We start from the raw sequence: 22278 nt of genomic DNA, 5'->3' as shown, positions 1-22278 counted from the left end.
GGAAACTCATTGAAAACTTAACTTCGCTGACTAAAAATTATTTAAATAATTTTCACTCTGCCAAAATATATTCATATATATATATATATATATATATATATATATATATATATATATATATATATATATATATATTTATCATTAAAACATTAAGCATTCAAATAGTCTGTGAGAAATGCACATAACAAGGCGTAATCGATTGCACTATGTTCTGCATCGGAAGAACATCAGTCGTTGGAACCAGCGGTGCTTTGTCTCTTTCCAGCACTTTCCATGAAAGTCCCGCCTTCGCTGACGTCACCTGTCACTCAAATGCAGTTTGCAGCGTTGAAGGGCGAATCTGAAGAAACGTCTTTATAAATTTCAGACCAAAATCAAAAGGAAAACACTAAGAAATATTTCTTAATGTCCCTAAAAATACGATTTATGAATTCGCACTGTGAGATTCACAACTGAATTTTGAATACAAGTCTTATTTAGAATCAACAGAGAATATGGTTCGCAATAACACAGTCCATGGCAATAACACACAGTAAAACAATAATATAAAATTATAGTGTATATATATATATATATATATATATATATATATATATATATATATATATATATATATATATATATATATATATACAATTTTTAAACGTTTTTACCGTTACGACTTTTATGAAGTAACGTTACATGCAGAATCTAATTATAATAATGGTGAAATATCGTAGTGTCATATCCACACCAAGAAATTGTATGGGTAAACTTGTATTTGCATTTATTTATTATTTATTTTTGTTTATTTATTTTATATATTTATATATTTTCTAACAGCGATCTTTTAACTTGCCCGTTATTTTCCCACAATTCCATTTCACCGGAAACGGCAGATTCGATTGCTCGTTGCTTTTACCACGGATCCGGTGAACTTTCCGTGCGAGAAGCGAGTTGATATCGATTTGGATTGAGTGAGTACTCTTTATTCAAGTATTAGTTGTTGTTTTTTAGTTCATATTCAAACAGTCTGGTACAGGACTTCGATGAAACGAGTTAATCTGTTGATAGAGGTCAGAAAAAAGGCTTTCATGACCGTTAGCTCGCGGCTAGCAGCAGCCTGGTCCGGCTCGAATGTTTCCCGCTGCTATTGTTTTTGACAAATCTTGTCAATTTATGAGTTTAAATTTAATACATTTTATATAAGCATCACAACTTCCGCACTTTAGCCCGTTAGCTATCATCCACCTGTTCATTTGGCTCGTTAACCTCGATGGCTAGTCACATTGGGAGACGTTACACCGGCGTGAAATCGGCCTTTAAGTAGTTTTAAGATCTTTCGTCCGATTTCAACACATTCGGTAAGTCTCAGATTGATTTCAGCTCTTCAAGTTCAGCTCCCTTTGATTTTCAGTCAAGTAACGTTAATTTCAGATGGATCTTTCACTGCATTGTTGCATATTTAGTGGATTATTTATTTCAATGTAAGTAACTTAACGTCTTTTAGAATTACCTGAGCTTTATTTCAAAACTTTAAACTGCTTTCATGTGGATTTTAGAAGTTTAAACCGTTTTAATGAAGATTTTAGAAATTTAAACCGCCTCATGTGGATTTCAGCCTGAATCAGTCATCCTGAGATCAGCTGATCGGTCTGTCAAGATTTTCTGATTTAGTGTTTTTTTTTTTTACATCTATAAATTTAAAGTCAGATTTAACCACTTTAAACATGTGCTCAAGTAATAGTACCATAGGTACTTACTAATGCAGAACGAAGTTAAGATCTTGATTGAGTAAGTGGAGCAGTATGTGTATCATAGCAGCTTGCACATTATGGTAAATCCCTGTTATTGGAGTTGTTGTTAATGGGTTTCTCTTCTGTGTAAGGTGGCTGTCCTGCCCGAGATGTCTTTCCCTCCTCATCTCAACCGGCCACAAATAGGCATCCCAACGATGCCGCCAGGAATCCCTCCACCACAGTTTGCTGGGTTTCCACCGTCAATGCCTCCCGGTAATCAAGATGAGCTAGATGTATATATTAGGGGTGGGAACCTACGGGTATCTCACGATTCAATTCGATTAATGATGCATCACAATGTTGTCTGACATCCTGTACATCTATTAATAGTGGGAATCTTCAGGCACTTCACGATCCGATTGCGGTTAAGGGAGTCATGATCTGATTCCAAAAGGATTCTTGATCTACATTTTTTCCCCAATTAATTTTTCTGCTGTGCAAATACGTATTTACAACTTTACATCTTAAACAAAACATTATCTAACATTATCGTCACATTCTCAGTTATCAATATTACTGCACATGGCTGCATTTTCATATAAACACTTTTTTTGTGCAAAATTAACTTATTATTATACAATGTATTATTATATATATATTTTTTAAATATTGCTTATTTAAAATAAGTGTTCAAATGTCCAAAAGTTTACAGACAATAGTTGAGGATTTTTCTTTTTTTCCTCAGCATTAGTGTTGTCAAAAGACCCGGTACTTCGGTACCAAGTCGGTACTAAAAAAATTAGACGTTAATTAAAGGTATTCATGACAAACCGTCAAAACAACCCTCTACATGGCGAGTAAATCACTCGCAAAAGACACACAATAACCAAAAATAATAATTTACAAGAGCTGCTTCACAATGCATATTAAGAGCATCTCAATTCAGAAGACCGCACACACAGCCTGTCTCTGATGCTTCTTATACTCGCTCCTCTCTTCCTCACATGGCGCGAATCCCGCATCACGGACGAGCTGTTCACACTTGCCGAACTCACGCATATATATATATATTATAGACGAGGCTTGACGCACAGGTGCAACCTGTGTCGACTTGCACCTGGCTCCACGTTTAAAACGAATGTAAATTCAGTCTAACTGCTTGCTAATATCACTTGGATGAAATGAAACATTCAGCACAATTTCCACTTGTTCTTAAAATCCAAAATACAATGTAACATAATATTTTAATAACTGACTAAAAAAAATTATTTATATAAAAAATATAAATCTTTCCAGTGAAATTCAGCAATTAAGTTAATTCTTTAAAAGTAGGTATACCATTATAATCTTGTATGCTTGGAAAAAAATATATATATATACACACACACACATGTTGTTTTTGTGTAAAGTGTGTTCATCCCATAGGTGTAATGGTTTTTATAATGTAGAAACTGTATATTCTATGGCCCTACACCTAACCATCACAGTAAACTTGTAAATGTTTACTTTCTCAAAAAAAAAAAACTCATTCTGTATGATTTATAAGCGTTTTGAAAAATGGGGACATGGGTTATGTCACCCTCTCCTTGTAATACCTGTGTCATACCCATGTCATTATACACAGTTCTGTCCTGATATGACACGAAAACAAGAGCACACACACACTGGTATATACCACTCCAAAACAAATTAGAAAATTGAAGGTTATGAGTAGTGTTGTGTGCGATATGGTTATTTTTCAAATAGTCATATCGTCAGCCCGTGAGATCGACGATACACAATATTATCGTGCCTAGTTGGAGCAAGAGAGAGAGCATAACTATTTGATGTTTTAAACCTCGCAGGTGCACGAGAGAGAGCCTATGGAATCATCAATAATCGAAAAAATATACTTTCAAACATACTGATAAACTAACGTTAAATATAAAAAAACTGTATTTAAAACAGCTAGTTCATATATAGTCGGAGACAACTGTCATATCGCGCGTCCTGTGACAAATCTGCTGCATCTGCACACGTTATCAGTCTAAATGTTCTGTAAAGTCCGTAAACGGTGAAAATCAATAGTAGATTTCATTTAAAGTCCAGCAGTTTAACACTAATATTGGGCATAAATTAACACGTTAAATATAAAGTATTTAAAACAGGTAAGTTCATATGTTTGGAGTAAGTTGAATTGAACTGATGCATCAGTCATACAGCTCTCTGGATCGCGCGCCTCATGACGAGACTGACTCAGTTAGTGAGGGCTCGTTTAAAAAATTGCACATATATTGGCTGTTCAGATTACTTGTTAAAGTGCAATGAAATACCTTATATCTGGAGACAATGTACGTCTGTTTGTGGAGGGAGACTTTGTAACGGCCGAAACGATGCATCACATTATAGTTTGGAGTGCATGAAAATAATAACAAGTTCGCTCTGCCGCCTTGATAATATTGATAGCTGAATTATAATAAGCAGCCTAATAAAAATAATAGTTATTATTATAATCTAATACATTAATAGGAGAATGGGCCTAATATCGTCTTGATTATTGACAGAGAAATCTGTCTTATCTCTGACTATCGTGGATACACGATAAAATTGTGTATCGGCACAACCTTAGTTATGAGGATCGTATTGGTTTAAATGTAAACTATAATGGTGTCAATTTGATGGATTCTATTAGAACAACTAATTCATATTGGAATAATGCGAAAAACAAAAAGGGATTTTGTAATGCATTAATGGAAACTGTAAGAAATTCAGCTTTTTTCCTTTTTTCAGCAGGGTAATGACACTCCTACTGTGCTGCACACTATTGACAGTATTGAGCTGAAGCTTGACTTAAATCACAAATCAAATCGCAATTGCTATGTCTGTCAAAAAAAAACGCAATTAGATATTTCCCCCATATTGCACAGCCCTACTTATGTCTTGAAAATCAAAAATGATTTTTTTCACAAAAGTGACAGCCCTAAGTTCTAATCACTAAAGTTCTATCATTTAATAGTGCTTATACATTAATATAATGCTTGACTGACTAAGAAGTTAAGATTTAAGAAGCTGTGCCATTTTACAAAGATAAACTGATTGGAATCGTGTGTGTGTGTGTGTGTAAAATAGTCAAAAATCAGTCGGGCGAGTAAACTTAAAATTTTACTAGCCAATGGCGATTATATTGCCAAGGTTGCAAGTGACGGGTTGCAAAATAAGTTTTTTTTTACATAAAGGCATTGTGCTAGAAATATTACTATTATTAAGTAACATGTATGTGATACTGCTACTACCGTTGAAAAAAATCAATTTTTTAAAAGAAATTAATCACACAATTTCTTCCATGTTTTAATTTTAATAGCAAATCCCCTTTCTTTACAAAAAAATGTTTCAATTTCATTGATTTAAAAGACAAATTAGTTTTTCATAATTTATATTACTTGTAAAAAAACATTAATAACAATTGTAAATAAGTATAAAGAATGGCATTGGTTTTATTTTTAGTGATAAAAAGTTTTTTTTTAAATAACAATATTTTTGTTTTGCTTTGGTACTGAAAACTGTCGATTTTCACTGGTATCGGTACCAAATACTGAAATTTTGGTACAGTGACAACACTACTCCGCATTACTACAGCTTTATTGCCGTTGGATTATTCCTGATGAGATCATAGAAAGTGGCAGCTTTAACAGGCTGCATTCACGCACAGATCTATTTCGATATCAGACGTTTTGTCCTGTTCTGAAACCGACTGTGTGTACATCAATTTCATATAAAAGTATTCAAAAATTAGATCTGTTATGCATTGCTAGATGAACAGTTTATATGCTAAATGGCTCGGGCCTAAATTATTTGCATTATAAAATGTGAATTGCATGAAAAATTTAAATTGGATTTAACATTTTCTGATGTTGCTGTTGATTTTTCTTCTTTCTAGGAACCCCAATGATTCCGGTCCACATGGGGATTATGACTCCGGGCCCTGCGGTAATGTGCTTTAATTCTAGAAAAATAGTCATTTCCAGTCTCAATCTGTGTATTTAATGAAGTATTTTACACTATAAAAAGTACTGCTTTATTCTAGGGCTGGATTAGAAATATTGAGATCCAAATTTTATTTGATTTTCATTGATGAATCTAAGTCTATTCTTCTTAAGTCCCAAGAATTGATCATTAGATTTTTTACTTTTATTTGTTTTCAGTTGATGCATGAATAAAACGTCTAAATATATGCACTACATAATTAGAAACATATATCATTACAGTAAACAAACATTCTATCATTACAAAATAGATATAGAACATAATTTAAATGTAAAATGTCTATTCAGGAGTTCTTCTTTCAGTGTTTTATTGTATCTAATATAAACCGATATTGAAATTGGTGCTCTGTTAAATTTGAACCTGACGGGGATCTCTGTAGAGTTTAAAACATTTGTTGAGAGATTATTTTCCTTAAGAAAATTTCACATATACTGTACCTGATATAGAGTACATCCAAATGAATTGATAGTGAATTTTTGTGAAATCTGTGTTAATAGAATTGCCCTAATGTTTCTCTATTTCTATTCATGTATTTGCTTAGATTCCCTGGCTTTTGTGTTTAAAGCCGTAGAATTAAGTAGTAATCACGTTAAAACATGCATGTTTTTCAATAACTGAACACGAGGAATAAAGATATTTAACCATTTATTTCTATGCAACCATGCACACTTATAAACAGCGGTGTTTACTTGCATATGTTTGTACAAAAATAGTTTAACATGCAAAAAATTATATGGCGATGAATTTGATTTTCATAGGGAAGCCTTATCTAATTTTTTTGTCACTTGGCTGCATATTAACTGTGATGTGATGAATCAGGTTCTCATGCCCACGGCGATGCCTGTGATTAGTAAAGTCGCTGTTCCCAGGAAGGAAAGCACTGCTCAGGCAAAAGACAACCATGACGGCAGCGGCCCCACGACCACCGTGTTTGTGGGAAACATCTCAGAGAAAGCGTCTGACATGCTCATCAGACAGCTGCTGGCCGTGAGTATCTCAGAGCTCTGTCAATAATAATAATCATTCTTCATGCATTTAGCAATGTGGACATCTTTGCATTCACTTGATGATAGTTTGAGTTTCACTCTAGAGTGAAATAGCCTTTGGGAAGTAACATTTAATATTAATACCATATTTTTCGGACTATAAGTCGCCCAAAAATACGTCATGATGAGGAAAAAAACATTTATTTAAAACCAGAACCAAGAGAAAACATTACCGTCTCCAGCCACGAGAGGGCGCTCTGTTTACAGTGTAGACTACAGGAGAACTGAGCAGCATAGAGCGCCCTCTGGCGGCTGGAGACGGTAATGTTTTCTCTTGGTTCATGTCAAATTAATTTTGATAAGTCACACCTGACTATAAGTCGCAGGAGCAGCCAAACTATTAAAAAAGTGTGACTTATACTCCGGAAAAATACGGTATTTAGTGTTATTGCTATTAATAAGAAGCACTTGTTTTTCAGAAATGTGGTTTGGTATTGAGCTGGAAACGAGTTCAAGGTGCTTCAGGGAAACTCCAAGGTAAACTTGAATTTTTTTTTACACCTGGACTCATTTCTTTTCAGCACAGTTTTTCACTCAAAACAGTATTGTAATGAGGTTTAGTCAATTAGTTGATTTAATTAAATGCTTCACCGTGTGAATGGAACAAATGCTTCATTTTTTATAAAAATAAAAAAACTGGGGGATGGTTTACATTTGAAAATGAAGACATAAATAATGTTGTAATTTTGTAAGTGTCTCATTCTTATGCGTTATTAAATGAATCAACTTTATAATTAATAATCAAAATAAAATTGCCAATTATTTTAGTCATTGAATTAAAAAAACAGTGAGAATGAGGCCTATGGAAATATTTTTTAAACTCTGGAATGGTTTCTGAAAAAAGCTTGAATTGGCTCTTTTGAAAGGTGAATCCAAGTATGAACACCCAAATGTCTCCAGCATTTCCCAAATCTTGCAGCCCCCAAAAAAACATCTACAGTAAAGCCTTTATTTAAAGTAATAAACCTTTCTGCGCAGATAGACTCCCACACACTGCCTGTAAAACTGCTGTTGATCTCTTTTGTTCTTTGCCTCCAGCGTTCGGTTTCTGTGAGTACAAAGAGCCTGAATCTACTCTACGATCTCTTCGGCTGCTTCACGAGCTGCAGATCGGAGAAAAGAAACTTCTGGTTAAAGTCGATGCCAAAACCAAAGCACAACTAGATGAGTGGAAAGCAAAGAAGAAGAGCACCAGTGAAAATGGAGTAAGTGTAACTGTTTGATGTTGAAATAAAAATGCACCGTTCACTTGTTTTATACAATTTTTAGTGGTATTTTTGACGACTGATTTCGTCTTTTGATCTGTGTTTGTCAGAATGGCAAGGCAGAGGATGGAGCCGGTGAAGAGGAAGAGGAGGTTCTGGATGAAGAAACTAAGAAGCGGGACCAAATCGTTAAAGGTGCCATTGACGGCCTGATCCGGGAGTATTCAAGTGAGCTGAACGCTTCATCACAAGACGACGAGTCGAGTCGCCGCAAAAAGAGGAGAGAAAAGAAGGACGAGGTTGGCTTTCGTTCACTTTGGCCTTTTGTTCTTTAATGTTTTTGCCGGTTGTTTGATGTGTGTGTGTTTCAGACATATACAGTACAGACCAAACGTTTGGAAACATGAAAGATGTTTCTTCTGCTCATCAAGCCTGCATTTATTTGATCAAAAATACAGAAAAAACAGTAATATTGTGAAATATTATTACAACTTAAAATAATAGTTTTCTATTTGAATATACTTTAAAAAAATAATTTATTCCTGTGATGCAAAGCTGAATTCTGATTTATTATGAGTGTTGGAAACAGTTCTGCTGTCTGATATATTTGATCAATAAAAGGTTCAAAAGAACTGCATTTATTCAAAAAAAAATAAAAAAAAATTCTAATAATATATATTCTAATAATATTTTCTTTACTATCTTTACTTTTTATTAATTTAACACATCCTTGCTGAATAAAAGTATTGATTTTATTTAAAAAAAAAGAAAGAAAAAAAATCACTGACCCCAAATTACTGACCAGTAGTGTATATTATTACAAAATATTTATATTTTAAAAACATAGCTTCTTTTTTTTTTTTTTTTTTTTTACTTTTTATTCATCAAAGTATCCTAAAAAAGTATCACATGTTCTGAAAAAATATTAAGCTGCAGAACTGTTTCCAACTTTGATAATGAATCATCATATTAGAATGATTTCTAAAGGATCATGTGATAATGATCCTAAAAATTCAGCTTTGCATCACAGAAATAAACGATCATTTAAAGTATAATAAATGTAAAAACTATTATTTTAAATTGTAATAATATATCACTAAATTTCATTTTTTCTGTATTTTTGATCAAATAAATGCAGGCTTAATGAGCAGAAGAAACTTCTTTCAAAAACATTAAAAATAGTAATGTTTCCAAACTTTTGCTCTGTACTGTATATGAGGATGCATTACAAATTTAAACCACACTCTCCATTTCTTTAGGATGACATCAATGCCATGGAGTTGGAAGATGACAAAAGAGATCTGATTTCCAGAGAGATCAACAAATTCCGTGATACACACAAGGTAAAACACTAGCTACTTTACACCATATATAACAGGTAGAGCACAACAGCCTCTTACATCTAGTTTAATTTGACAACACACCAGCAGGAATGGATGCTTTTTAACCTGTCAATTCAATTTAGCTCAGCAAAACTTGTATTACATTTAATCTTTAAATTCTATGATCTAGTGCAGCGATTTATTAGACGTGGCCTTCATTTGAAGAGTGGGAAATGTAGTCACACATACAATGCATGGACGTTCTGCGCACCTCACTTAAAGCTAATCTATTCATTAAACCCCACCATTATGATAGAGATCATAATGAAATGTTTTTGTGTGTGTGTGTGTGTGTCTGCTCGCTTATTCTCGTTCTTTTGTTTCAGAATTACTGCAAAACTCAGAAATTAGAGGCTAATATTTAATTCATAAAGTCGCTGTCATAACACTAAGTATTAAACTTTTACACGTCACAGACACACATGATTTCTCGAGTAATTACAGCTTGAGGAGAGATTACATTTTGGTAAACAGTCCCATATCTGCTTGACTCGTCATGATCTCTTTTGAATCGGAAAAATAAAGTAAATAAATGATATTTTTTACACACAATTCTAAAGATATTATCTTTACAAATATTTTTTCTAATATATATTTCAAAATATTCAGAATTAGTGGGTGAAAAACTAGTTCTTGGTCTACAACAGTGCTATTTTATTTATATGCCATGTATTTATCTTTTGGATCAAATATTAAACATTTGGAGTTTCCGTTTTAATTTTAGTTTAAGCTTTAGAAATATTATGTGCTTTTGTGATTTTTTTTTTATTTTTATTTATTTTTTTATTTATTTAGCTTTAGTTTTTGTCTACAATTTTTAAAATTTCAACAGTTTTTTTTTTTTTTAATACTTAAAATTAAAAAATGTCAGCTTTTTTAAGTTACTTGTTGGACCTTTTAACAATTGTATTTTTTATATATATATGCATGTATGTTTACGGTACTTCGGCCCAAGTCAGTACTAAAAAAATGAAAATGTGACGGTACCAGGTTTCTTTAAGTACCGGTGGTACCGGGGTCCCGTTCAAACCCGGTTCTTGAAGCATACAGCGATATGATTTCAGCGAAGCAGAAGACGAGGACGGAATCTCAAAATCCAGTCATGAAAATAAAACGTACATTTTAATATGGACAGTCACAGAATTTGTCAAAGTTAGCATAAATTAATCAAATCAAATCTCCATATGGACCAGTATTTTTAAATGTTAAGCCGCAAAAGTTGGTTGAACTCTGAATCCTGTGTGAATTAAAGCTGCAGTAGGTAACTTTTGTAAATATATATTTTTTACATATTTGTTAAACCTGTCATTATGTCCTGACAGTAGAATATGAGACAGATAATCTGTGAAAAAATCAAGCTCCTCTGGCTCCTCCCAGTGTCCTATTGCCATTTGCAGAAACATCCATCCAATCAACCAATCAGAGCTCCGGTCCGTAACTTTCTTTTGTGTTCAAAATTTACAAAATGTATATAATAAATGAGTAGACCATGAATCCATTTTCCAAACCGTGTTTTTGGCTTGTCCTGAATCACTAGGGTGCACCTATAATAAGTGTTTATATTCGGACTATTTTAGATTGCTTCGGGGATACCGCGGCGGAGTAACCCAGTACCTTTGTGATTCTTCATAGACATAAACAGAGAGAAGTAGTTCCGGCTACGATGTTCTTCCGCAAGACACAAGCTGTTCTGTTTATTAACCGCTAGAGCGTCAAAAGTTACCGACTGCAGCTTTGATGAATGGCAGAGACGTGCGGGTTTGTTTACTACATAGCAACCCTCTACATTGTGAGTACATCACTCGCATATGCGACTAAATCTTCCTTCTGGCGACTAAATGATTTCTAATATTTGCCAATGGCTAATAAATTGACTAATATGCATTTCAACATGGTTATCAAGTTTACTTCTAATTACTAAAGTTCTAATTGTACATCAGTCTGGCGAGTAAGCTAAAATATTTAATGGCCAATGGCGATTCAATTGCAGAGGTGTCAGTAGAGGGTTGCATAGACTGAAGCGTGTGACATTTGCAGTAATTTCAGCATCTGCCATCTCAATGAGGACATAAATACATAAACAACATCACCAGAACTGTTCTGAGGCATTTTACCGTTTCATTTGAGTAAAACATGTTTATTTGCTGCTGCTGTTCAAAGTTGCGTAACAGCCACGGTTCAGCGCTTATGAAATAGTTTTTATATTGAAATTAGACTTTTACATACATTTATAATTCAGCAGACTTTAGTTTTCTGGGAAGTAGAAGCTGTTGATGGATATCACTCTAGCTGGATATTTTGGGCGAGCTGCGCTATGAGAGCTAAAGCTGTGGGTGTCGTGCTGCTCTTCAGTGCGTTTCATAATGGCTCAGTCTGATCTCTGAGAGCAGTGTTATCTGCTGTGGGGTAAGCACTCTCTACACCTTCATTAGTTGCCTTTTCTGTCCAAACCACAAAGAAAAAGAAGCATTTCTAACAAACACAGTATCCAGTGCTCCTGTCACAACGTTTTCAAAATGTCTGGAAGTTGTTTGTGAGATTTTTGCAAGCAAAGAGAATAGTTTGTATTTAATTTTTTTCCTTGTGAATCCTGCTTTTCCTCCCAGGCCTAACAATAAAGGTTTGTAGGGCCACAGAAGCGCTGTCAACACCTGTAAGTGCACAAACAACTAGTTTGACAAGGACTGAAACCTCTTTCTGTTGATCATGTGATGAGATGGGAGTTACAGCAGCCTTTTAATGTTTCTGATCTTATTCAGTTTGCAATGTCTGATTAATATCTCAAAAGTGGTTTCCAGGCTTGATTTTATTAATTGCGCAACAATTTCTTGATTTACACGCTGGTCTGATCCAAAAGAGGTCACAATTAAATTAAGTTTTAAGAAATTGTAAAATAGTTGTGACATGCATGTATGGAAACCTTTTCCATCGTGGAATATATAAAAGAAAAGGTAATCACAGTTTGAATTTATTAACTTTTTTGTAATTCAAAGTTTATATCTCAGTCCAGATTTGTTTCTCTCACATTTATACTAGATGTATAAGATTGTGGAAGTAAATGAAATCTTAATTGAGGGGGTTCACATTTATTTTTATTTTTTTCTTAACACAATTCTGACTATCTATATATATATCTACATACATATATATCTACATACATATATATATATATATATATATATCTACATATAATTATAATAAATTATTGTGAGCATTTATAAAAATTTGACAATTAAATATTTAATTCTGTAGACTTTTTTTCTTGCAATTCAGAAAAGTTTATATCTCACATATTTTGCAGTTATATAAGATAACAAGTTAAAAGTTTGCAAGTATATGAAAATAAATTGATGAAATCGTTTTTTCTTTTTATTCTCAATTGAATTTACATTGTTTAATTCAGAATTTTCTCACAATTATGAAATATATATTAAATTGCAAGATAAAAACTTTGACCTACTTTCTCGCAATTCTACGATTTTACAGAATTCTTCTGAATTCTGAGTTGACATGTCACTTCAGGTTTTTTATTCACCACAAACAAACAAAAAAACAACAACATTTTTTTAAAATTGGGACTTATTTCATAAGTTGCAGAATCCAGAAAACAAATGAAGATCATTTTAAAAGTGAAGTGTGTAACTTCCGTTTCACTGGCACCACCAACAGGAATTGCAAACGCTAAAGGAAAAATCTAAAATTACAGACATCACTTTTAAAATTGTGCCTTATATCAAGGTTTTTAATAAAATAGGTATTTAATCATGTGACTCTTTGTAGATGTGTTTGCTTCTATTGAAGCTAAAGATGCTCTGGATGAGTGTATATGTGAATGAACACATATACTGTAAACAACTTCCTCGTAGAGTGAGGTTGTGTCATGGACTCTTGTCTTGTGCATGAGCAGTCACTAATCTGAAACCTTCCCTCCCTGTTTTCCCACAGAAATTGGAAGAGGAAAAGGGGAAGCGAGAGAAGGAGAGGCAGGAGCTGGAGCGGGAACGGAAAGAGCGAGACAAGGAGCGTGAGAGGGAGCGAGAACGACGAGACCGCGAGCGGGAGAAGGACCGAGAGAGGGAGCGGGAGAGAGAGCGAGAGCGGGAGAGAGAGAGAGATCGAGACCGCGAGCGCACGAAAGAGCGCGAGAGGGAGAGAGAGAGAAGCCGCGATCGCAGCGAAGACCGCAGTCGATCCAGGTACACGAGACGCCACGTCTTTTATCTTCCCTCTGTATAATGCATATTAAAGTTCATAAGTGCAGCGCTACTTTTTTCGGCAGCGCCCCCTGCTGCAGTGTTCATTATGGTGCGTTCACACCAGAAGCAAATCAAGCGTTAAGCGCGAATTATTTACATTTTAAAGGGTTAGTTCACCCTATAATCAAAATACGTCATTAATAACTCACCCTCATGTCGTTCCAAACCCGTGAGACCTCCATTTATCTTCGGAAAACACTGTATAAGATATTTTAGATTTAGTCCGAGTCCTCTCAGTTCCTCCATTGAAGCTGTGTGTACGGTATACTGTCCATGTCCAGAAAGGTCAAAAAATAGCGAAAACTACGACTTAATTCAGCATTGTCTTCTCTTCAGTGTCTGTGTGAGAGAGAGTTGAAAACAAAGCAGTTTGTGATATCCGGTTCGCGGACGAATCATTCGATGTAACCAGATCTTTTTGAAACGGTTCACCAAATAGAACTGAATCGTTTTAAACGGTTTGCATTTCTCTAATACGCATTAATCCACAAGTGACTTAAAGCTGTTAACTTTTTTTAATGTGGCTGACACTCCCTCTGAGTTCAAACAAACCAATATCCCGGAGTAATGCATGCACTCAAACAGTACACTGACTGAACTGCTGTGAAGAGAGAGATGAACATCGAGTCGAGCCAGATAATGATTCGTTCACGAGTCAAGAACTGGTTTCGGATCACTAGTAGTTCTTTCGGACAGTTCGATTTAATAAACCGGTTGAAGAAAACGGTTCACCGGTTCTTTTGCGCTCGACATACTACTATTTCCCTTGATTCAAGCCTTCGGTTTACCTGGGCTCATAACACTAGCACAGAATCAGTTCAGAATCACCTAAAGAGTCAGTTTTTCTTACTTTTCTGGACATGGACAGTAGACCGTACACACAGCTTCAATGGAGGGACTGAGAGCTCTCGGACTAAATCTAAAATATCTTAAACTGTGTTTTCCGAAGATGAACGGACGTCTCACGGGTTTGGAACGACATGAGGGCGAGTTATTAATGACATAATTTTGATTATTGGGTGAACTAACCCTTTAAGTCAATGCAAAGACGCGAATAGACATCCTGCGGCGCGATACACCCGAATGAGATCAAATTAAAAAATTAAAATAGCTGAACTGTATTTGATCCCTTTTAACAAGTTACTTATAATAAATACATGCATTTATATGAACATTTTATCCTTTTATATTTTAATATTTTAATTCTAAACATTTATATATTTTTATATTTATGAATATTTATATAAATACAGATTTTTTTTTTTAAGTTATGATACCTTTTAAAAAGCTGTTTATTTAAAAATATATATATATTTATATTAACGTGTCTAATCGTCAATTTGTATATATACATTTTTATTTATACTAACGTTGAATTATATTTGATAAATATAGATAAAAATATAAATAAAAACATTTAATTTATATTTAGACATTAATGCATCATTTAAATACATAGATGTACAAAATGTTAAGGTATTTATGATCATTTTGTTAACAACAATTCTATTACTATTGTGTTTTTTTTGTAAGGAATTAAAAACTGAAACTGTGTCTGCAATAAATGTAAAACTTCAGATATCACGTGATTGGGTGATGTCTGTTTTCAGAGAACAGAGTCGCGATAGAGACCGAGATAAGGAGAAGAAGCGTGATCGTGAGGAAGATGAGGAAGAGGCGTATGAACGGCGTAAACTGGAGAGGAAGCTGCGAGAGAAAGAGGCGGCGTATCAGGAGGTGTATTCAGTCTCTGATCACATTACTGAATGATTAGCTGTCTTGATAGATGATCTAACTTCTTTAATTACTCCACAGCGTCTGAAGAACTGGGAGCTCCGAGAGAGGAAGAAAGCCAGAGACTACAGCAAGGAGATGGAGAGAGACGAGGAACGCCGCCGAGACATGGTAAACTACTTTACAATGGTAAAACCTGCATTTCAGCCTGATCTAAGATATATGGAGAATATGGAGAATGTTTTCAACATAAATTGAGAACTGTATTCAAATATTGTGTTTTATTAATCTTATTTTATTAATGAATAATAAGTTGATAAATATATTTAGATGCAGCATTGTGTTATAATGTATGCAATGTATTTTAATTATTTTGGTAATTTTTTTTATTGATAATAAAAATGGATGCATATATTTAAATATAGTATTGAAAATGATTTAATTTGTAAATTATTATTTTCTAATGTATAATACTAGGATTAATTTTATTATTTCACTATTTTCATTTTCTTTTATGTAATGAAAAACTTGAGGAATATATTCAAATATAAATAATTATTTTAATTATTACATTAATGAAAAATAAATAAATATTTTCAATTGTAGTTTTCTTTTTTTAATTAATGAAAGATAAGTTGATAAATGTTCAAATAGTAAATCAATTTATTAATTAAATGGTATTTAAATATTTTTTCCTTTACCTTATTAATTATTTATAGAATGAACAATTGACGAGAAAATATTCAAATATAATAATTGAATTATAAAATTTATTACATTAATGAAAAATAAACATTTTCAAATATAGTATTTAAATGGTATTATTTCAATATTTTCTTAGTTTTTTTTATATTTAATAAAAATAAGGTAGTAAATAATTTATATATTAATGTAATGAGATATATTATATATATATATATATATATATATATATATATATGTATGTGTGTATATATATATATATATATATATATATATATATATACACTATTGAAATATATTTATTATTATTTAAATTAATTTTTTTAATGATTAAGTCTTTTTTTATTCATTTAATAAATGGAAAAATAATCTGTAGAATTTTTGTTTAAATGACTAAACTCAGGCTAAAGAAGGGAAGCGGCTGAAGGAGTTTCTGGAAGACTATGATGATGACCGAGACGACCCAAAGTACTACAGGTGAGTTCCTTGCTCCACGTGTGTTGTCAACAGTATGGAGCAGACGGTCTGTGAAACCGAGACGGTGACCCACACGGTGTGTTTCTCTGCTTGGCCTGCAGGGGCAGCGCTCTCCAGAAGCGTCTGCGGGACAGAGAGAAGGAGACGGAGCTGGATGAACGTGACAGGAAGCGGGAGAAGGAAGAGCTGGAGGAGATCAGGCAGAGGCTGCTAGCAGAAGGACATCCTGATCCAGACGCCGAGCTGCGCAGGGTGAGTCCACGACTGCATTACTGCATCACCATACTCTTCAGATCAGCACTGTTACATGCATATCAATCAGATAAAAATAGAAATTGATGCATCTATTCAAATGATTTTTTTTTTCTTATGAACAATTTGATGCATACATTTAAATGTAGTATTTAAATGAATCACATGATTTCATCTAAATTATTTTAATGAATTGAAAAGAAATGTATACAAGTATAGTGTTGAAATTTCATATTTAAATTTTATCAATTGCTTTTATTAATTATTAGATTGTTACATTTATACAAATATTAATGGTTAGTATTTAAATGAGTTGTATTTTAATTTCTTCATCTGTAATTAATGAAAAATATGAAATCTAATCAGTCATTTTATTCAGTTGTAATTTTGTTTTATTAAGTATTGAAAAGTAAATTGATAAATATATTCTAGTATCGAAATGAAAAAAAAAAAAATTTATATATATATATATATATATATATATATATATATATATATATATATATATATATATATATATATATATATATAATGATTAAAAAACAGATTTAAATAGTGAATTTAAATATAAATTATTAATTTAAATACTATATTTGAAAAAGTATCAGTTTATTTTTATTAATACAAATGATTTTAAAAAATGAAAGTAACCGATTTAAATATTATAATTATTCAAATACTATATTGGAAAATGTATAGATAATTTTAAATAAGAAAAATAATTGTAAAAATCTAAAATAATATTTCATATATATATATATATATATATATATATATATATATATATATATATATATATATATATATATATATATATATATATATAATATAAAAAATTTATGTATATTTTCAGTGTTTCATGGGACTATTTGTCGTCTTCTGCTTTTGAAATACTTGTTTCAAATCCGAGTTTGTTTAGTGATTCCTCTCGTGCTGACTGGTGTTTCGTGGCGTCTCTGTTCTGCTCTTGTGTTGATCAGATGGAGGAGGAAGCAGAGCGTTTGCGGCAGGCGTCCCTGAAGCCCGAACCCGAGGAGGAGAGAGAGCACAAGCCCTCTCGAGAAGAGGTGGACCGAGGCCGGGAGAGAGAGCGGCGCAAGGCTCACACTCATGCTCCTGTTCATGTTCCCGCTCCTGCTCCCGTCCCCTCAGACGATGATGTGGAGGAAGGGGAGGAGCTAGAGGATGCAGAGGAGGTCAAACCCTGCCTCAAACCCACCATGCGGCCCATCACGTCCGCCCCCTCAGTGTCTTCAGCGAGCGGAAACGCCACACCCAACACACCCAGAGAAGAGTCGCCCTGCGGCATCATCATCCCTCACGAGAACTCTCCGCCGGAGAACCCGCTCCAGGAGGAGAACCGGCCCAAGATCGGCCTGAGCCTCAAACTAGGTGAGTTTGAGTTCACAGAGGGGTCTGATCCGGATCTTAAGGCCATGACAAATGAGTCAAGACACTTCTTACTTCAGTAAATAATACTTCAGATATTCATATTCATTTATTTAATTCCATTTTGTGTTTAAATACATTTTAATCAAATTTAAAATATAAATTAAAATAAATCATTTTCTTAATGAAAAATTAATTTATACATTTCCAATATAGTATTTAAATAATTATAATATTTAAATGATTTTATTTTCCTTTTTTAAATCATTTTTATTTATAAAAAAATAATTTAATGATACATTTTCCAATATAGTATTTAAATGAATATTTTCTAATAAAAATGAAGAAAATAAATAAATATATATATGTGTGTGTGTGTTGAAATGAATTACTTTTCTTCTTTATTTTTATAAATCTATTCAAATGTGGTATTTGAATTTAGAATTTTTAAGGAAAATTTAATTAATTAAGTATAGCATTTAGCTTTTTTTTTTTTATTTAATGAAAACTAAATCAATAAATATATTAAAATATAGTATTTCAATTTGTTAAAAAAAATTATGAAAATAAAAAAAGGAATGTCCAAGTGTAGTATTTTAATTTATTCTCATGATTATAATTTATTTATTAATAAAGCAATAAGCCCCAAGTAGCAGTGGTTTGCAGTGAATTCCTAACAGCTAACAGTTGTTGGGCACTTCGCGTTGTGCCTAAAACTCCCTCAGCTGTTATAAATTCAGTGTAAACCACGACTTCACAGGGCTTATTGCTTTTATAAAACAGTTATTCCATAATCATAGTAAAGTTTCACAGAATAAAACAGAGCAAATAAAGTCTAATGATATTAATAAAAACGGTATTCTTCCACCAAACAATTTAGTTCCTCAGAAACTGTTGTGATTCCAACAAAGTGGTTGCCGAGCAACACAAAGTAAACAAAGGTGTGTGTTACTTTGTAGAGTAATTTAGAACACCTTCGAACGTGGCTCAGCCAATCAGAATCAAGGACCGCAACTCTGGGTTTGATAATGTAAAATTAATTGATAAATGTATGCAAATATATTATATACATACATATATATATATATATATATATATATATTTTTTTTTTTAATTTGTATTAATGTAAAAAAAAAAAGTACATTTTACTCATTTTGCATAGTTATTTTTTTTCATAATGTAACAACAAATATATCTGTTGTACAGCAATATATTAGTGATATTTGGCTCAGTTTGTTTTTCTCCCATTATTATCCAAGGTCCAGCCGGTAGCCCAGGACAGCCCAGCGTAGCCAAGAGGAAGAAGCTGGCGGTGGAGAGCGTCTTCAACCGCTTTGACGACGACGAGGTGGACGAGGCGCCCCGGAAGAGGAAGCTGGTTCCTTTAGACTACGAGGATGAGGAGAAGGGAGCAGACCTGAGCGCGGCGGCTGGCGGGAAAGGAGTCAATACAGAAGAGAAGCGCAAACACATCAAGAGTCTGATCGAGAAGATCCCCACGGCCAAACCGGAGCTCTTCAACTACCCCCTGGACTGGTCCGTCGTCGACACGGTCCGAGCCACGCTCCTTACTAATCACAGACACGTCCCATCATTAAATCAGGAAATTACACCACAATTTATTAGAAAAAAATCTGTAAACCGTTTTATATTTTTCCAAATTCTGTTTTATTTTGTTTTATTAGTTAGATTAAATGTTTCTAAACTTTACAATTTTATTTAGTTCATTACATTTTTTTTTTTTTTAAATGGGATATGAAAATTATACAATTTATTAAGTGTAACAAAAAAAATATTTGGTACCTAATTTTTTTATTTTTGTCAGGATTCCATGTTAATGGTTTAATTTTTTTTATTTTTTTATGATCAAAAAGGCATTTCTGATAGCATAATACTTTATATATTTAATAGGGCTCTAAATATAATTATTATTATTTTTTTTTTTTTTTTGTCTTGTTTTTATAATTCAACACCAATTTATTATCAAAAACTGGTAATCAGGTGAAGGCATAAAACATTAAAAGTGTAATCTTTTTAAAGGAAATCAAATGAAAATTCAACAGTTCTTTAAAAAAAATTGTCTGTTAAAATTAAAACATGAAAGAAGTTTCCTAAAAAATGCTGTTTTAATTTTATTGTTATTGCATAAAGTTTTTTTTTTTTTTTTTTTTTTTTTTTAATATGATAGTTTAAAATCACGTTTTCTGTATGACTTATGTTTTTGAATCTTTCCACCGTTCACAGACACTTATGGAGAAGCGTATCCGACCGTGGATCAATAAGAAGATCGTAGAGTACATTGGTGAAGAAGAAGCCACATTAGTGGACTTTGTTTGCACCAAGGTGAGTGTTTTTTTGTCAGGTTTCTGAATGAATGAAGGAGGAGGCTGAGCGCTGAAGGACAGCATCTTTCAGAATGATGCTTTTTTTTACTTTGATAAAATGTTGGATTCTCATACTAAAAATGATTAGTGTAAATAAAAGTGCAGTAGGTGACTTATTTTTTTTAAATAATAAAATGATAGAATTAAATTTATACAAAGTCTTTAATGTTAACTATTTATTAATGAAAAATAAAATATGGTATTCAAATTAATTTTACAATTTTTATTAGTGAAATATAAATGCATTTAAAAAATGAATGAATGTTTTCACAGTATTTAAGTAGTTTTGATTATTTTAATGAAAAATAAAATGGTATTTAAATTATTTAATAAAAAATAAACTTAATATATTCAAATAGTATTTAAATTAATTACATCGTCAGTTTAGTTTTCATTAAATAAATAAAAAAATAACTGTAAAATGTTTCCATTAATAAAGTAATAGAATTATGAATAATACATATTTTAAATACACTATTTAAATGTAATCGTTTCTTTTAATGAAATAATACAATTAAAATATAATTCATAATCGATTTCTATACGATATTTGAATTTATCAATATTTTTCTGTGTGTGTCCTCAGGTAATGGCTCACAGCACACCTCAAGGCATCTTGGACGACGTTGCGATGGTAAGTTTGCTCTTTCGCACGGTTTAAGGCGTATTTCTGTGACCACACCATCTGAACTCTTCACTTTCTTCATCTCCTCAGGTGCTGGACGAAGAGGCCGAGGTCTTCATCGTTAAAATGTGGAGGTTATTGATTTACGAAACTGAAGCCAAGAAGATCGGCCTCGGGAAATGAACAAAGCCCATGAACTTTGCTTTTTACTTCCCGTTTGGGCCGGACAGCTCATCTAGGTTTCAAAGCAACTTGGGAAACTCGACCTTTGGAGTTAAACGGTATGGAGCCGCTTGATTTCTCACGTCCCAGACGACGAGCGCCGAGAGGAAGAGGTTTGATTTCCACGTCTCGGCCGCTCCGCGCTTCTTCCTGAGGAAGCTGTTGTAAATTGTCACTGTAATGAATGCCAATCTCGTTTGGGTTGTGATTTCACTATTTCTGTTCTTTTGGTCGCTCTCGCTCAACCGAACCAAAGAGTTTTCCCAGTTGTTCCACTAAAACTAAAGCAGTTGTGATTGGACCCCGACACTGTTCAGAAGCTCTCGCTAAACGAAACGATTGATTGTCTTTGTTTTTGTACTTATCAGTGGATGTGTTTTGAATAAAAGTGAATCTTTTTTCTTTTTTTTTTTTTTTTTTTTTTAGTAAAATCTTTGTGTGTATTATTAATGTGTCGTGGTCTCGGCTTTGGAGCTGCACGTCAGTTCATGCATGTTTACTCATAACAGACAAACACAACAGTAAAATTATTGAATATTAACTTTGATATAAAAGTGGACTTTGCATGGTTTATTTTCAGGAAGATTTGCATTTTACACAAGTGAATTCTTCATATGGGGTTTTTGAATTTTTCATAGAAAAAAAAATCTTGTTTTAACCAGTTTTTATTATTAATTTAAAAAAGTCATTTAATTTAAAAGATGAAATTAAAATTATAAAAGTTGCTTTTGCAACTTTTTTTTTTTTTTTTTTTGTGGTCACATCAAATATTTAGAAAAAATTAGGACAATCAAATTATTAACATGAGATGCTGATTTAATTAGTCAATTAATTACAAATATATCAGCTTTAAGTTAAAATGA

The 22278-nt window shown here is 32.8% G+C and overlaps 2 protein-coding genes across 5 annotated transcripts in view; both read left to right on the top strand.

The window, feature by feature from the left end:
• Nucleotides 1-22278, top strand: part of LOC113068554 (gephyrin-like) — a 1122288-nt gene that overhangs the window by 209685 nt on the left and 890325 nt on the right. The window lies entirely within an intron of this gene.
• LOC113068553 (RNA-binding protein 25-like) lies at nucleotides 851-21837 on the top strand. 2 transcript variants are annotated; one of them, XM_026241299.1, is made up of 18 exons: nucleotides 851-956; nucleotides 1868-1991; nucleotides 5635-5684; nucleotides 6561-6728; nucleotides 7207-7264; nucleotides 7826-7992; nucleotides 8103-8291; nucleotides 9252-9335; nucleotides 13320-13570; nucleotides 15241-15367; nucleotides 15446-15535; nucleotides 16470-16543; nucleotides 16645-16795; nucleotides 17776-18187; nucleotides 19444-19736; nucleotides 20429-20527; nucleotides 21155-21202; nucleotides 21284-21837. In XM_026241299.1, the coding sequence occupies exons 2-18, from the start codon at nucleotides 1886-1888 to the stop codon at nucleotides 21374-21376; spliced, it is 2460 nt and encodes an 819-aa protein (XP_026097084.1). In that variant the 5' UTR covers nucleotides 851-956; nucleotides 1868-1885; the 3' UTR covers nucleotides 21377-21837. The 2 variants fall into 2 exon arrangements, with proteins under 2 accessions (XP_026097084.1, XP_026097086.1); XM_026241301.1 differs by lacking the exon at nucleotides 851-956 and adding an exon at nucleotides 1043-1343.

The sequence above is a fragment of the Carassius auratus genome, linkage group LG45M (genome assembly GCF_003368295.1).
Source record: "Carassius auratus strain Wakin linkage group LG45M, ASM336829v1, whole genome shotgun sequence".
NCBI classification, from domain to species: domain Eukaryota; kingdom Metazoa; phylum Chordata; class Actinopteri; order Cypriniformes; family Cyprinidae; genus Carassius; species Carassius auratus.
Note: the sequence above shows the minus strand (reverse complement) of the source record. Positions and strands in the feature narration are given on the sequence as shown.

Coding starts and splice junctions, on each gene's coding strand:
- LOC113068553 (XM_026241299.1), top strand. CDS start 1,886: ATGTCTTTCCCTCCTCATCTCAACCGGCCACAAATAGGCATCCCAACG. Junction 1,992..5,634: donor TCCACCGTCAATGCCTCCCG/GTAATCAAGATG, acceptor TCTTCTTTCTAG/GAACCCCAATGATTCCGGTC. Junction 7,265..7,825: donor TGCTTCAGGGAAACTCCAAG/GTAAACTTGAAT, acceptor CTTTGCCTCCAG/CGTTCGGTTTCTGTGAGTAC.